We start from the raw sequence: 16565 nt of genomic DNA, 5'->3' as shown, positions 1-16565 counted from the left end.
TTTTCCAACGAAGTCAAATGATTTTTTAAAAAATCATAAACAGGTATATTATTTACCCCATGTAATTACTCTTCTGCATAATAGGAAAATTAATATTTTGTAAGGTGTGGTTCAAATGTCTCAGTACACAGTGTGTTTAACCTCATTGTTCTTGTTTTAGAAAATCATTCCTTTGATAAGTGTTAAGTGGGAGTGATTTGTAAACCTGTATCTTTCTACATAGATATCCTTTCAGTAGAGCAGAGCTTTAGCCAAATCATCAAAGATCCTTTTGATAAACCTAACGCTGTCACAGATCTACATATAAAATTAAAATTATGTGAATATGCAATCACGCTGTTGTGTCAAAAACTTGAAAATTTATCCAAACTTTTAGGAGAATGGCTCTTTCAGTTTTAATTGGAATGTTAAAACTATCAATTTTATGACCAATAGATATGTAGCTAATCAGAATAAAATGAACAAAATTTGTTAATATAACTTCTCTAAAATTTATTATATGAGGGCTTCCCTGGTGGCGCAGTGGTTGAGAGTTCGCCTGCCAATGCAGGGGACACAGGTTCGTGCCCCGGTTAGGGAAGATCCCATATGCTGCGGAGCGGCTAGGCCCGTGAGCCATGGCCCCTGAGCCTGTGCGTCAGGAGCCTTGCTCCGCAACGGGAGAGGCCACGACAGTGAGAGGCCCGCATACGGCAAAAAAAAAAAAAAAAAAAAAAAAATTATTATATGAAGCATTACTTTTGGACTTTAAATTTAGATCTAAATAGCTGAGTTATTTTTTTTAGTTTATAAATGTAAACACATTGAAAAACCAAATGCTCTATGGCATTAAAAAAAGACATTTCAATAGTCATTCAACTAGATGTATAAGGATCAACTGCTTTTATTCAAAAGGTATGGCATTTAAAATAAATTATTGGGCTTCCCTGGTGGCGCAGTGGTTGAGAGTCTGCCTGCCGATGCAGGGGACGCGGGTTCGTGCCCCGGTCCAGGAAGATCCCACATGCCGCGGAGCGGCTGGGCCAGTGAGCCATGGCCTCTGAGCCTGCGCATCCAAAGCCTCTGCTCCGCAACGGGAGAGGCCACAACAGTGAGAAGCCCGCGTATCGCAAAAAAAAAAAAATTATCGTTATGAATGTTAACGAAGAAAATATTAAATTATATAGCCTTTTTCCTTTCTTTCTTCCATTGGCTTTGTTCCATATTGATGTAAGCAAAATTTTGATATTTTATTAACTCAAATTCCTATGGTCATTTTCATATTTTAAGATTGCATAACGTAAATCAAAAACGCTTTTCAACCTCTCCATCATATCTTAGACTTAAAGTGCTGAAGATCATTCTTTCAATTCATTCAATAACATCTTATTGAATACCTTTTAGACACCATTAATTTATTAGGCTCTGGGGATATAGCAGGAACAAAACAGAAATTGCCCACATCCTCATGGAAAAAAGGGTTCAATCTACAGTTTTCAATTAAAAGGAAAATTGAAACAGGGTATATAATAACTGCTATGTTGGGAAGATATCTTTTCAATTTTCAATCTTATGTAAGCATACAGGTAAATTATCATGGTAACCATATTCCTATCTTCATATTGCCATGAAAATTACAGAAAATGTATCTGAAATACCAACTTCTGATTTCTTTCCCCCCCAAATTTTTTTGTTCACATTATCACTGTTCTGTTGATAATGGCAAAAAGTCTAGTTCCCAATTTAGTGATCAGCTATGGTTATAAATTTGAATATCAAAGTGCAGGTAATTCTGCACATGCATAAATATATTCCAAGAACTCACTACAGAAATAGTTCACAGAGAAATAACAAAAATGAAGTGTTTTCAGCGATGAACAGCAAACCACCAGAACAGCTACTTTGTAGGAGGATTTAACTGCACTATACACTCATGATCACTGCCATTTACAGAAATGTCAGTTTGCTAATTTCATGCAATTAAGAGTAGTAAACTTCTGCCAAATCTTTGATAATTAGTGTTCTTCAATGCAGAAAAGGCACATTTCCTTTCATTTGGCGAAAAGTTACTGCCTACATTTCATCATTGCTTCGTGGGCTTCTTTGTCAAAGTCTTAATTCCCACTTATGCTTAGTTTTATACATTGTTGAACTTATATTATAGTGGCCCCCTTAACAATTGTTCAATGCCAAAGTGAAGATACATTTCAGATGTGAAGAGAAAATGATATATCTGGATGGCTGACAATTTTGATTATGTCATCCTAGAATTTTATAGTAATAGGAACTGCTTGGGGTGAATTATTTACATCTTTTCCCTGAAGATTTAGCATAAAAAAAACCAGGCTTGTGGTTTCTGCAGCTTAGTTCTTAGAGAGTTGTTATAATGATTAAAATCATAATCCTACAATCTTCTCTGAATTACTAGAAAATTCATATTCATTTGAGGGACTTCACATATCAGCACTTTATTATTAAAACTTTATTTAGCTTTAAATTTATAAAAAAATTGAAAATATGTTATCTCATTTACCTCACAGCAATCCAATGAGACAGGTAAGGCAGTATGATAATATCATTTTTTCAGATGATTTTTAGAAAAAGTTCAGTGACATGAACAAGCTCATGTAGCTAGGAGTGACAAAATGCAGATGAAAAGCCTAATCTCCTGGCTTCCAACAGGATATATTTTTTTCCTATCATACTTATTTGTATCCCCAAGAAGAATTATTCTGACATCAGACCCAATAACATGCTATACATTTAAGGGCTAGACAAGGTATTGGGGTATTAACTAGCTCACTCAAAAAGTATAGGCAGAATACAAAGGGGAAATTATCCTAGCTATGAGTTCTTAGAATGTCACAAAGGGAAGGACCATTGAGTATCAGCTAATCTATGGTTTCCAAATTCTGATCAGGTAGACTCTATGATGAGGTTCTTATCAGTCTATATCATAATCAGAAAACTATGAGGGCAATTTGGTTAGTTTTAATGTAAATTATTAGACACACATACACATGTACACACACACATTTCTGAGACTAGCTCCTGCCTCCATTTTAAATATACCTTCTTTAAAAAAATGATTGTGATAGCAGATGTCAGGTTGTTGTTATTTTCTTGGATTTGGTTCTGACCTTCATAAGAAAGTAACTTGTTCAACATTCAAAAAATTTTACTTGTCCCAGAAATCAGTAACTTTCAAGCCAGTCTAATACTCTCTTTTCATAGGTAAAGAAACAGAAACCCAATGAAGTTAAGTGGCTTCTCCACAGTGCCTCATGGTTAAACTAAACCAAGAACAAGATGCATGAGTCCTCACTCTAGAACTACCTGATATGCCATGGATGCATGGAAACGATGTACATATTTTTAAAAGATGCTGATCTACACTGTCCCCTGAACATACTGTGCTTATTCCCAGCTACTCATTTTGTTCATATAATTTGTTTTATGGAATACTCCACCCACTCATTTTCTTCCACTTCCGTTCTAACAGTCCTTTAAAGTGTACCCACTATCCCAACCCCCCTCTATAATATTTGTCATAACCACTCCAGAAAACAAACTCCTCCAAAATTCTGATCTATCAACTTATTATGTATTATACCACATTTTAGTTTTCTTTCTTTTCTGTAAGTCCTGGGTAAGTAAGGACAAATGACTATTTTTCATGAGAGCTTTGATCTTACTGCCCTATGTACAGAAATAAATTTTTGACTGATTAGTTTTAAAATCATAGTGTATTCTGCTGTCCCATTGTGAAAAGTTCATGGCCATGGCTTCAAGATCTTTTCTGCTATGTTTTGTTACAACCATCTCTTCACATCCTTCTTTCATAAAGGTACATATTCTCATAGTAAATCTCCCAAATTATTAGGATGCAACTGGCTCAGAATTCAACAAGCTAGTCTATAAAATAATTCCCTACTATAGTGCATAGCAGAGTCCCAACTCCTGGTACCTGTAATTATTATCAATAATGAGAAGAGAGGGTAAAACTCTATCTTGCTGATTATTAGTCTGTAAGTCTGTGACAAATGATTGTTTTTTATTTTCTGTACAATACAATTATAATGCATATTATCCTGAAAGCTGCAATCTATTTTTCAGTTGTTATCACACACAGATTTTTCACCTAACGCACTTGATTCTGAGTTGGTTTTTCTTGTCAGTCATTTTGTGGGCTTGTTATAGTCATCATTTTTCCCATGAAGTTCAAGACCTTTGGACAACTCGTCTACCAAGCCCCCCACCTTTGGATGATAACTCCTCAGTTTAGTAGGCACATATTCCCAAAAAACAATTAGACCCCCCCAAAAAGCTGTTCACGGTCAATTTAACCCTAGTTCAATTATGGCAAATCCTACAGGCTTGCAAATCTGTAAAGTATCAGTCTTTGTTTATATTAGGATATTCTTTCCTTTCTTTCCCTCCCTCCCTCCCTCCCTCCCTTCCTTCCTCCCTTTTTTCCTCCCTCCCTTCCTCCCTCCCATCCTTTCTGCCTTCCTTGGCATTAATTATATCTCCCATCTTACATGTTCTTATTCAATACACACTTGTCCAACCCCATCAAAAGATGGAGTCAAATTCCTGTCCCTTCAAATGTGGCATGGCCTTATGATGTCTCTCTGACCTAATGGAACGTGGTGAAGGTGACAGAGCATGACTTCCGGAGCTAGGTCAGAAAAGGTTGTTCAGCTGCTACCCAATTCTTCTGGGATGCTCGCTCTGGGGGCATCGAGGGGTCACGTAAGAAGTCTTTCTACACTGAGACCACTATGCTGGAGAGGCCATGTGAGACACTCCAGATGACAGAAGAGCTGAGCTCCTAGGCAACAGCAGAACACACTGCCAGTCATGAGAGTGAGCTGTCTTAGGTCCAGTCTGGGCCATCCTCCCCATGGCTATGGCCTCAGCCAACACCTGACTACAAATGCATGAAAGACCCCAAGTGAGAGCAGCCCTTCTAAGCCCTGCTCAAATTCCCTGTAGCTTAAATCATGAGCAAAATAAAATGATTTTTTAAGTCACTAAGTTTTGAGGTAATATTTATTCAGCAATAGTAACAGGAAAAAAGTGGTTTCCTAAATTTAATTATTTTTCAATGAGCATTCTTTAATATAATTCTAAATCTCCCATCAAAATGCAATTATTTTCAAGGCTAGACTGAATTATTTAGTTGCTCTTCCAAATTCAGTAAAGGAAATTTTATCTTCTTTAAAATAGGGTTATTAATTAAAGTAAATAAAACTCTATTTAAGACATTACCAGAAAGTCATTTCTGAAATAAAGGCTAATAAGAATTGTACTTTTTTTTTCTAGTTGTCTCAGTGATGAATGGTATTGTTGTGCTAGCAAATTTCATCAATCTGGTAAACATCATGTTGGACAAAGGCCAGGTCGTCCTAAAACATCATGCCTTTTTTTTGTTGTTTTCTGCCCTGTGGCAGGGGTTCAAACTCCAAGATTTATTCTTGTTGATTTCCAAAATGTTTTTATATTTCTGTCTTCAATTTAATAATTAGGTCAATGGTGATACACTTTAGTTTTGGCATATGATCAAAATAATATGTAGGAGTCCCAGCTCCATCAAAAACCATTTCTTCCAAAGGCAGGAATGTTTCCCTCTTTTCCTCTTAAAAAATAGCAATTCGACTCTGATGGCAGTTGGATTCAGAAATAATAGATCATCATTTTAATTCGATTCTCTTTCCAAATAACTTAAGGAAGGTTTAAGCTTCCTGGTTCTATAGTCATCCTCAAAAAGAATAAGAAAGGATACGCTACAGTTCCATGACTCCTAATTTCCAGTCAGCCATGTTCCACCCTGTTTCCAACTAGAGAGAATCAAGAATATTGTAGAACTATGCACTCATTCAAGCACTAAGCCATGCATATGTTAATTTATTCACTTATCAAGCATTTATTGATGTTTGAGAACCTACCAAGTGTAAGGCATTTTTTGGAGTGGAAGACCAAAAGATAAATTATCACCATGCTCTTCTTCTGGTAGAGAAAGTAAATATTTAAATAAGTAATTAAAGATAATGAATAATTATTATCTATGTACATATAATTGATTACTGCAGAATCATCAAAGCAAATATAGATTACAGTGAAAGCACAGAAGTAGACAAGCTTCAGAATTTGCCTCAAAACCATCTTCAGACTGAGTCAAGGGTTAATTAAATCTTGAGTGTTACAGTGTAGCTGCTACAGGGCTTCTTCCTTTTGTTAAGACTAGATTGCAAACTGGGTTAATTCTTCTTTATCCTTATTTTCAAGGAAATATATAATTTTCTTGCTACTCTTTTGAAGGAGAAAACTTAAGATTAGAGGGTCTCCTGCATTTCCTCTTTCATCCAGGAAATTGATATTCTGACTAACCTATTCCCATCCTGTCCTCTGGAGCCAGAAATGATCTTCCAGAGGAGAATGCATCGCAGCTGCAGTCTAACCAAATGCCTTGATCCCACACAGCTGCCTCTTTCTCCCTCCTGGGACTAAGAAGGAAACCAGGGAAATGTCAGTTGTCAGTCAGGTCAAGGAGACAGATGCTTCCTTCGGTCTTCTCTGACCCCTCTCTTCCTCCTTCTCACCTTTAGCCCCTTGAGTCAGGGCTTTGGTTATCTGGATCACACCTGAGCATTCCTCTTGCTGCATCTGAGATCTGTCATACTCTATCCCTACCCAAAACTATTTTAGGCAATCCATGGGCATGCTCTGTGCACAGCCTCCGTCTTGCACCACATCTTAGAGATACCCTTTTGATGCATCTGAAACTCTGAATGAGAGTCACCCCACATCCCTGCTGCTGTAAAGCTAGATATAAACAATGAAAGCAACTAAGCTTCCAGCATTCTCTGCCCCTTTACAAATAGTCCTAATTTATTCTTCTAGGATGATTTCATGGAAGAAGTCTAATGGTTCATTTACTTCATGCATGAGATTTGCTTCTGGAAAACCAGTTTCCCCAAACAAGAGACAAGCTCTGGCATCTATGTCCCAAGTGGTGACCACTAACAAAATTTCTACCTATTGAGGGAAAATGATTAAAAAGAAGAAAACTAACTTTATGCAATTTAAAGGGTTGCACATTTTCCTGAGATTTTTAAAAAGTAAAACATCCTTTGCATTATGAGGTACATTTTAGGGACCATTAGTTATTTACATCGCTTTTGCTTGGCAAAATAAAATGTTTCATCTTCTGGCATCATGTCTAGAGGGCTAACTATGCAGGCTATGAATCATCTGTGATTATTAAATAGCCAAAAGCTTTATTGTTCTCTCTACTCAACCAAACCAATTTTGTTCAAAGGAATAGTATTTGGAGAATACTATTTTGATAATTATACAATTTTCTAATTTTTATCTATTTTGTGATGTGGCCTTCTTTGGGGGGAGGGGAGAGAAGGTACTATTTTGTATCCAGCTTGACAAGCCATATACTTAGTGTTTCTCAATTTCACATAAAAATAAAGAACATCATGAGAAATAACTTCGTGTTATTAGCTGACTTTGTCTGAAATGGTCAACTGAACATAACAGTTACTATGAAAAATGTTTTTATAAATATTTTCTATTCTTACCTAATAAGGTAAGAGATATTCCCATTTATCCAGTGAGGAAACAGGTTTTGAAAGTTTCAAAGTTACAGGTAATAAATGGTAACTCAGGACTTGAGTTCAGAGGTGTTGAACTGCATGACCCAAGATCTTTCCACTATTAAATATTTTTAAGGCTATTTCAATTCTTTTGAAAGTTGTTTATAAGAAATATATCAATAAATATTCCTTTAATTTGGAAGAACAGTTAAAAAACAATACTTATGCTTATTTCACCTGGCAGGGCTGATGTGCCTTTAATAAATGAGATGAAGGTCGGTACCAAACAATGCTTCTTGGTGACACTTGATCCACAGATGAATGGCTGAGCCAAAGAGTACATAAGTAAGGGAACTGTCTTCCTTTAAGATACTAAGTACATAAAACAAAGCATCCAATCACAGGATTAATATTAGGGCATTCAGACAAGAATGAGTAACATTGTGGGATTATTATTTTAAGGAAACCCATAGGGTTCTGAATTTGCTAATCCTACGTTGACTTTTATATTGTTATTTTTATAAATGCTATAATTATGAGTGGATTTTTTATGTCTTAAGAGGATAGATAAAGAAAGACAAGAAGATATGGGTCTCATAAAATTCTGGTTCAAATTACAAGTTAAATTACAAGATCAGCCAAATAATTTGGCCAATATCAATGGAGAATTCATTACTTTCTTAGACTGGCTAAAATATGTGTTTACTTTTTCAATCCCCCATGCTCTAGAAAAACATATTATAATGCTATTCTGATAAGTTGGAACTAGGGACTAAAACAGTCAATGGATCTTCTTGAACACCTCAAGTTTCCCATGGACTGATTATTCAATTTTAATTTCACAGTTTTTATATCTTAGGTTTGAAAGAACTGTTTAAAATTTTGATGCTGTTTAACTTTGTCAGAAATACTTCTTACTGGCAAAAATAGTCAGACATTTGAATAAGACATGTTTGCTTATATTAAACATTATGTAGATAATAAGATGACAAAGCTCTATTGTCCTTCAACACTAAAGCTCCGCTCTGCTCATTAAAAGCTCTAGCAAGAATAATCCTTAAGAAAATATTAGTCCTTGGTATAAATAGGCATTCACATTTCTCTCCCCAAAGTGCATTGCATTTTTTCTTTGCTGTAATAATTCAAGCTTCATGTTCAGATTACTAGAGAACTTAAAACAAAAAATAAAATAAACTGCATTGCCTTTACTATGAATGAGGTTGCCCGTTTCCCCTTCTCTGCTTTTTCCTATGCTTCTTTCATCTTTTACTCCACATAATCATCATATAGAAAAAATATATGGAGGCTCTACTATGGGTCAGGTACCTTACACAGATAATCGAATCTCTAAGACTGACTGTGATTTCTCTACAGATGAAAATGTCAAGGCTCTGAACAGCTTGCTGTGATCATAAAGGGAGCAGAGGCTATGCAGTAGTTGAAAATGAGAATACAGTGTTTTCTTTAAAGGCAGTGGATTGCTTTTCCTTTTAAAAAAAGTATTTTCTGTTTCAGAAATATCTGACTGATTTTTTGGACAATATATTTAAATATGCACATGTGAAAAAAAAATAAAAGTAACTTGGTTGAGGCCATTGCTCATTGGAACTCAGTACTCCCCTTTAAACATGGTTCCCCAAAACGAATCATTATTACAATCTTAGCTACTACTTCTGTATACAAGATCAGTAAGCCCAAAGGAATGATGTACACTCTGGGCTCTTAGAGAAAAAGATAACTTGGAAAATGTTCTCATCTGAAAACAACACAAAATAAACAAAGCAAAACAATAACAAGGACAACCAAAAAACTGTATCATGAGACATCCACATCAGTGAACTTGATGTTCCCTAAGGCTACATTTTTCTGTTTAGTTTTGAGCAATAGGCTTGGGAGTTTTTTTGTGATAGACAATTAGAAAACTGTCCCAATGCTTTAATTAGAGTCAAGCTTTATGAGTTATTTATCATGAAAGCAAAGTAAAACCATATTTTTGGAAGAATAAAACTTCAGTGAAGTGACTGGACAAGGCTTCCTTAAAAATATCAACTCTTTATTGTTGATAATATGTGTAGTGGGGGGTAGTTATGGATCCTTTTAAACTTGTTCTCAGGCAAAGTGAGATTCAATTTGCATCACATTTCTTAGGAACTCGGCCATTTTTGCAATATTTGAAAAACTTTACCACTAGTATATCCATCATAGGGTGACTCCCTTCTTCAGATATTTTTAACACCATTATTTTCCTGTCTAAATCAGTAATGGAGGTAATCTCTAGATGCCATAAAAGTTTCTGTAGAATTTGCTAGTAATATAATTCCCCTTGTCTCTAATACACAATTCAAAAAAGGAATAACCACCACCAGTAGAATATCAGACCCACAAGAACTAGGACCATATTTGTCTTCCTCATCCCTTTCTCCCCAGGGCCCAGAACAGATCTGACCCATTATGGGTTTCTGAGTTAATGAGTCAATTAATTAATCTAGTGGAAGTATCCTGGAGCCTTTATTTACATGTTTTATTTGGGTTTAAATGGCGACACAGTACATGCCAGCATGAAAGAACCTATCTCAAAGTGTTTGTTTTTCAGTTGTCACTATTTAACATGTTTTATATTTTCCTGGGTTCCTATATGTAGTTTATTCCAATTCTAGGAGTTAGTAGCAAATTTTCCTGCAAAATACTCCTAGAAAGCATATTCTGAATAAATATAGGATTTCAAAAGTAAGTGCTCTACAAAGCTATGGGGTTTATTCTATAAGGAAATGCACCATGGCAGAATCATTCTGTGCGGATTTTTTTTTTTTCTTTCCAGTAAGAAAAATGAACCAAAAAAAAAAGAGGAATGTGAATCAGCTGCCATGTAAACTAAATTCATTCCCTTTTGGCCCATCTGCTGGGGCTTCGAACTTTCTGGAGATTTATCTTCTGAGTATATTGCTTTTGGAATTCCCAGGCCAAATTTTTCTTGAAAGCTAATAAATCAAACTGTATTTACAGTGTTAGGATAAAGAGATATGCTTCACGATTATGTTGAATATCTATACCACAACTTCGTTATAAAGATTTCCTTTGAAACTTTCTAAAGAATATAAACAGCTAGATTACAAAACGCCAAAGGCAGAGGCAAAACTAAGACCCAGGGATTAAGGGAGTCTTTTAGTACTTGAAAGATAAATTTCTGTTCTAAAAGTTTACTTGTTTTGCTCTTGATAACGCTGCATACTTTACAATTTAGTAATGTTCAAACTTTTATCTGGGCTAAGCCAAGAGTGGAGAGATCACCCAGGTTTTCTTAATATCTAAGATTTCATGAGAGCAAATCATCAAATTAAAATAAGGTATCACCCTGGAATCATAGAACATATTATTTTGTTCAAAATTTTATTTTACAGAATGGGAGCCATGAAGCTCAGAAAGATGATTTTCTTTTTAAGTGACTCTTCCAAGATTGCAAAGTGATGGAGTCCTGACTTAGAAGAAAGTCCCCTAACTTCAAAGCTGTTTCTTTCTCTCCTGCTCTGCTTCCCTTACTTCTCATTAGGTGGCACTGTCTCTCACATTTGGAATTGCAGAAATTAAAACTGAGAATGCTAAACTCCCACAGAAGTCATTCCCATGAATAAAGCAGACAAGGTAGGTAAAGAGAGCCTGCACCCCACTCACCCAAATCAGAACACTGGACAACTCGAAGATGGCATTGACAGCGGAAGGGGCACACTGGCACCTGAGGCTCTAATTCAGGAACTTCGTGAAAGCGGTCGTCCGGGCCTATCCCAGAAGCCTCATCTTCCAGCATAAAGTCAAATAAGCCTTTCTGCTGAAACGGTCCAGCCCAGGAAACTTGTGCGAGCAAGAGGAAGATGAAAGTTGCCTTCATGATTTATCTCATGTATTTTCACAACCAAGGAACCTAGGAAACAAATGAAAGGTTTAGAAGAGTAGCCTTGCCTAGTGTATGTGGTTACTCTTAAGTAACACCTGACAGTGGAATGAGCATAGAGAAAAGCATAAAAAGTAATATTTTATTTATTGTTAGGAGCAGAGCGTTAGAAATATATTTGGAAGGTAACAAGGTACATTAGAGACTAACTCGCACAGCTATTTACTTATGAAGAAAAATTTGAATAGTATTTAAATCTGCTTGGTTTAATTTGGGTCTGAATTAAGACCATGGGTTATATAGTCAAGCCACCTGCAAAACTGTTATGATGATAAACCACTTTGGAATTTTCAATGCTCACTCAACACAAGCCATGCCACAGTTAAATGAAGTTTTGTCTGTACACATGAGAGATCTCCAATTACTGCTTCAGAAATATCTCTGGAAGCCAATCTCATTTCTCCACCCCACTGTATTTATCTTGGTCCAGACCCTTCTCATCACTCCCTGAACAAGAGCTTCCAAATGGACTCAGCCTTGAATATTTCTTCTGCTCCAGGCCATCTTCCACTCTGCTGCCCAAGTCATCTTCTAAAAATTAAATTTCATTGTATTAATTTTCTACCGCAAACGCTTTGTTGACTTCTCACAGCTTGCCAATAAAGTCTACATGCCCTTTGTTGCATATAAGACCATACATAATTTGATACCAACTGATATTTCAAGCCATATTTCTCTCCATTTTCTCTCTACTCCCAGTCTCCACCTCAAACCTGACACTCAAAGCTAATCACCATTTAAAATACCTACCTTGTAAGAGTGTTGTAAAGACTAAATGAGATAATGGGTTTCCCTTGCGTATTCCCTGGCTCATTCAGGCAGGATGCTGCTTTCTCTTCTATGCTCCCAAAGCATGTTGCTTACCTCTTTTAAAGATCTTATCACATTATATTGTAATTTGTTTCACATGCTTGGCCTGCCCCCCCCCCCACTAGAAGATGTACTCCTTCAGGGCGTGTCTTAATCTTTGTTGTGTACCAGGGCCTTGCACAATATTTTGCACATAAATGACTCAATTGACCGTCAATTTATTAACAATACACGTTATTCAATTTGTTCTAGGCAACCAACTAGTCTGATTTTTAAAAATATGACTATCTTTTTTCAATATCAAATTTCTAGCATAAGAAAGATATCAAATTGATAACCTCAACTTGGTATAAGCAAGATTCAGTTTTTAAAATAAATCTATTGGCTAGTTTCTCAAACTAATCATTTTTAAGAAACTAATAAACATATATGGAAAATCCTATCTGATTTTTATATGACTTATATGTTATCTGATTTTACCAACAGGACTATTTTGTAAACAAATCGACAAACAGAAAGTATGATTTCGACAAATCCAGACAGTTTTTATCCATTCATTCAACAAGCCCTTATAGATATGTACATCTATGTTATTAAGTCGGTTGTTTAGTTGGCTGAAGTGAACTAAATGTATCTGAATAACAAAATCTTAATAAATCTGAATAACAATAAGTAGTTGATCATGGGGGAACAGTCTGTTTTTGAGTTCTTGTATTTTCAAACCCCACTGAAACTGCTCAAAGTATTCCCAGAACACATTGTAGATATTATCTTTAGTCTCATCATCTTTAATTGTACATTTATAAGGGTTCATATTAAAGTTGTACATTCATAATTAGAATTAGAGAATTATTTTCAGTCATTATCCAATTATAGCATATACAGAAAAGAAAAAGTCTTTGCATGCTCTAACCTTAATGTATCTTCTGGAAATGTTTGCCTAGATCTACTAGAGGGGAAACAAATGTTTTAAAATTTCTTACAATTTTATTCTTAGTTTGTATTTATTACTGACGCACATCTCAGGCAGCACGTATGCAATACAGAATAGTGACTTTTCATTTATATAATACCACAAAGATTATTATTCACACTGCCCCTTTAAATTCAGTATCAGGTTTCCTTTAGAAACCCATTCCCACTCAGTTACTGCACTGCCTTTTAAAGGAGACCCTATTGTTTTGGCAGTGTTCCCTTGGACTGGATCTAAGGGAGTGGTTTTCTGTCTGTTTCACATTAAAATGCAATGTTTATGGTTTACCACAAATTTGCTAGCCTTGCATATTTAATGTCTTACAATTTTTGAGAAAAATGAAGCAAACTAATTGCAGATTTAATAAATAGCAACGAGAATTAATGCAGATGTCACTTTCTGATCTTTCTCCAGAGCAGAAAATGCCTGGTTCACAAATCCAAAAAAAGGAAATGCTAAACATTAGCTCAGAGGAATATTATCATTTACACTTGTTTACTCTTGTTAAAATGGTACAAATTCTCTACACAGTATTCTTTTTGGTTGAAGCTGAACCCAGACAGCATTTAAGCTTCCATTACTTACCATTTTGTGTGTGTGTGTGTGCACGCGTGTGCATGCATTTTAACCCTGAATGTCCTGGGGAAGAATAATATGTGTCCAGGTACTGTATACAAAGTCCTCCATGAAATAACTTCTTTAAATTAGTGTCATAGTACTTAAAAACTCAGCATCTTAAACCAATTAATGTGGGCTGTTGATACTGATGATTTCTTTAATCATTTCCTTCCTTTCTTAATAAATCAGAAAAATAAACAAAAAAACCCCAGCAGTTGCCCATGTAGACAGCAAGGAGACTATTCTTGAGATGATATGCTATTAAAATTTCATTTCAACTGTTTTAAGTATTCTTAGAATGTATGCCTCTTTTTAAAATGCTAATTGCTAAGAACGTCACTACCTTACTAAAGCTCATTGCCATAATTTATGTGTTCTATCAAAAATAATAATTTCTGGTTTCTTAAACTACTCCATTTCATTATACCATTCAGATCAACATTTGTATGATGTCATTTAAGCCTTTGGTGTGATTTTCAAAGTCAAAATTTAACCCTCACGAGATAAGTGAAGCTGTAAATGCAGAGCAAATTAAATCCCCCAGCACTAGGTGAATTAAAACCTCAATAATAATAGAAATAAGTTAAAAATAAACAGTAAAAGCGGTATCCATCCATAAATAAAGGCTACTATAGGAGGCATTTGGTTCTTTTTCTGGCCAAAATAGCAATTTGAAGAAAAAGCCACAGGTATTTACATCACTGGGAGTCCATTTAACCAGTGGTCATCATGTTACCCTGTTTTGAAATTAGAAAGAAAAATAACCCACACTTTCATTTTATAGGGAATGTATCTTATAGTAAAATTTTATTTGCAGCGAACATTCTGGCAGGGTCTCTTCTTTACATTTAAGAAATTATGTAGCTAACTGTGAGATTATCTTAGTTCAGTCCTTAATAATCAGCATAAATATATTCAGTGTTTATTTTCACCTCTCTGGTGATAATTTCTATTATTTTCCAGTATACATTAGACTTCTATAAGTTATCACTAGAGTTCACTTCTCTGAGGTTTTAAAGTTCTTAAAATATACAAGAATTCAGGAGGAGAATAAATCCTTAAATATATAATCCAACTACGAATAATACGCCAGTCTAGAATACTTTTCTATAAACATTTCCCAAAGAGCTAAACATTTAATTAGCACAAATAAAAAATATATCAATAAAGATAGTCATGGTGTTAGGTTATAGTTTCTTAAGAAACATCTTTGCAAGAACAGAGAGAAAGAACTAAAGCAATGCATTCAACCATTTTACCAAATATTTACTTTCTGTTTTCAAGCAATACTTGTTTAAAATGCTGCATAAAGGTTACTAAAGGTTTAGCACATATTGTTTGCTTTTTTCCTCTTACCAAATAATCCCTTTTTTCTCAACTTGATCAAAGTTTTATTAGTCTGTAGCAGAGTTCAGGACAATTATTGAAAACCATACCTTTTAATCCGGGGATCTGCCACAGGAGCCCTCAAAGCTGAGATGTAATTACACTAAATATTCAGCCCAGGCAAAAGAGTTTGCAGGTGTGGAAAGGAGGAGGGGGCAGGTGCTGCTCTGTGACTGTCACTAGGTTGAAAACCTCCTGCTTCTACTCCATAGCACAGTTAAAAAATAAGGTTTCCCTCAATGAACACAATCCGGCTGACACCCACATTAGATCATATGGTAATGATATGTCTCTTGTATTGTAGCCAGAAATTTTATCGGCCTTTTTTTCTCCCCATTTAAATGCTTTATTCCTTTTTCATCTGCTTAAGATTCTAAACTTCTTCTGTAGTATAGCAGTGGAGCAACTTGACTTGGAATTTGTTTTACCGTGTGGATTCATTTCCCTAAAATTGTAACTAAAGGGTTTATTTCCCCACCCCCAACCCTACTCCTTTATCCAGCCTTTCTAGTCTTGTTTATAAGTCACATTTATCATATTACCGAAATGACAGTTTTTCTTGCTTTCAGGATGTGTAAGTCCAGCAAATGGAATGAAATTATTTTAAGTGTGGTCTGTGAAAATAAATGAGTAGTCATTCGGATTCTTACTTGCCCTGGGCTGTTTGTGCAAGTTCAAGTACTACGCTGTGGAGGTTTTCTATGTATTTTGAACGTATTTCTAAAGTGTCCTGGAAGAAAGCCATGGTTTTATATGAAAAGCATGTCATTTATTACTTTCCTTACTCATAGTTTAAAACCTTTCTTGTTGTCTACCAGTTGTGTGTGTGTTTTTTTTTTTAATAAAACACATAGATATTAGAAGTTGATCACAATTTAATTTAGCCTGTATATGAAAAATTTTATTTTCATAGACTACACTTTTATATAATTCAGAACTCTGAAAATGGCAATAAAGGCTATGGCTCTTTCCAAATTCAGTAAATAGAAAGTGCAAATTCAAGGAAAGATATTTATTCAGCCAGTGGAAGCTTTTTTGAGTTTTTGTAATTCCCTTGCTGGATGCTGTCAGTTCTCTGTGTGTGTCTCTATGTTTTGACTTGTATCTTTATGTCCTGGCCCCTAGGCTGTTACCAGGTAGAAACTTGAAATCAACATCTGTGAAACATGAGAGGATAACCTTCCCATCCTCCACCCTCCCTCCCTCCCTCCTCTAGCTATCTAAGTGCACAATTCTACAGTAA

General features: G+C 35.4%; 1 protein-coding gene across 2 annotated transcripts in view; it reads right to left on the bottom strand.

The window, feature by feature from the left end:
* DCN (decorin) overlaps window positions 1–15626 on the bottom strand; it is a 37069-nt gene extending 21443 nt beyond the window's left edge. Inside the window, exons 1-2 of one of the 2 annotated variants that reach the window (XM_079937190.1) lie at window positions 15373–15626; window positions 11259–11505 (exon numbers count right to left, since the gene is read on the bottom strand). In XM_079937190.1, coding sequence (XP_079793316.1) covers window positions 11259–11472 — 214 coding nt within the window. In that variant the 5' untranslated portion in view covers window positions 11473–11505; window positions 15373–15626. Of the gene's footprint in view, window positions 1–11258; window positions 11506–12285; window positions 12407–15372 lie in introns of those variants that run through there. The other variant, XM_079937191.1, reaches the window with a different exon arrangement.
* Window positions 15627–16565: the final 939 nt, after the last annotated feature.

The sequence above is a fragment of the Stenella coeruleoalba genome, assembly GCF_951394435.1.
Source record: "Stenella coeruleoalba genome assembly, chromosome: 11".
Taxonomy (NCBI): domain Eukaryota; kingdom Metazoa; phylum Chordata; class Mammalia; order Artiodactyla; family Delphinidae; genus Stenella; species Stenella coeruleoalba.
This window is presented reverse-complemented; position numbering and strand designations above follow the sequence as displayed.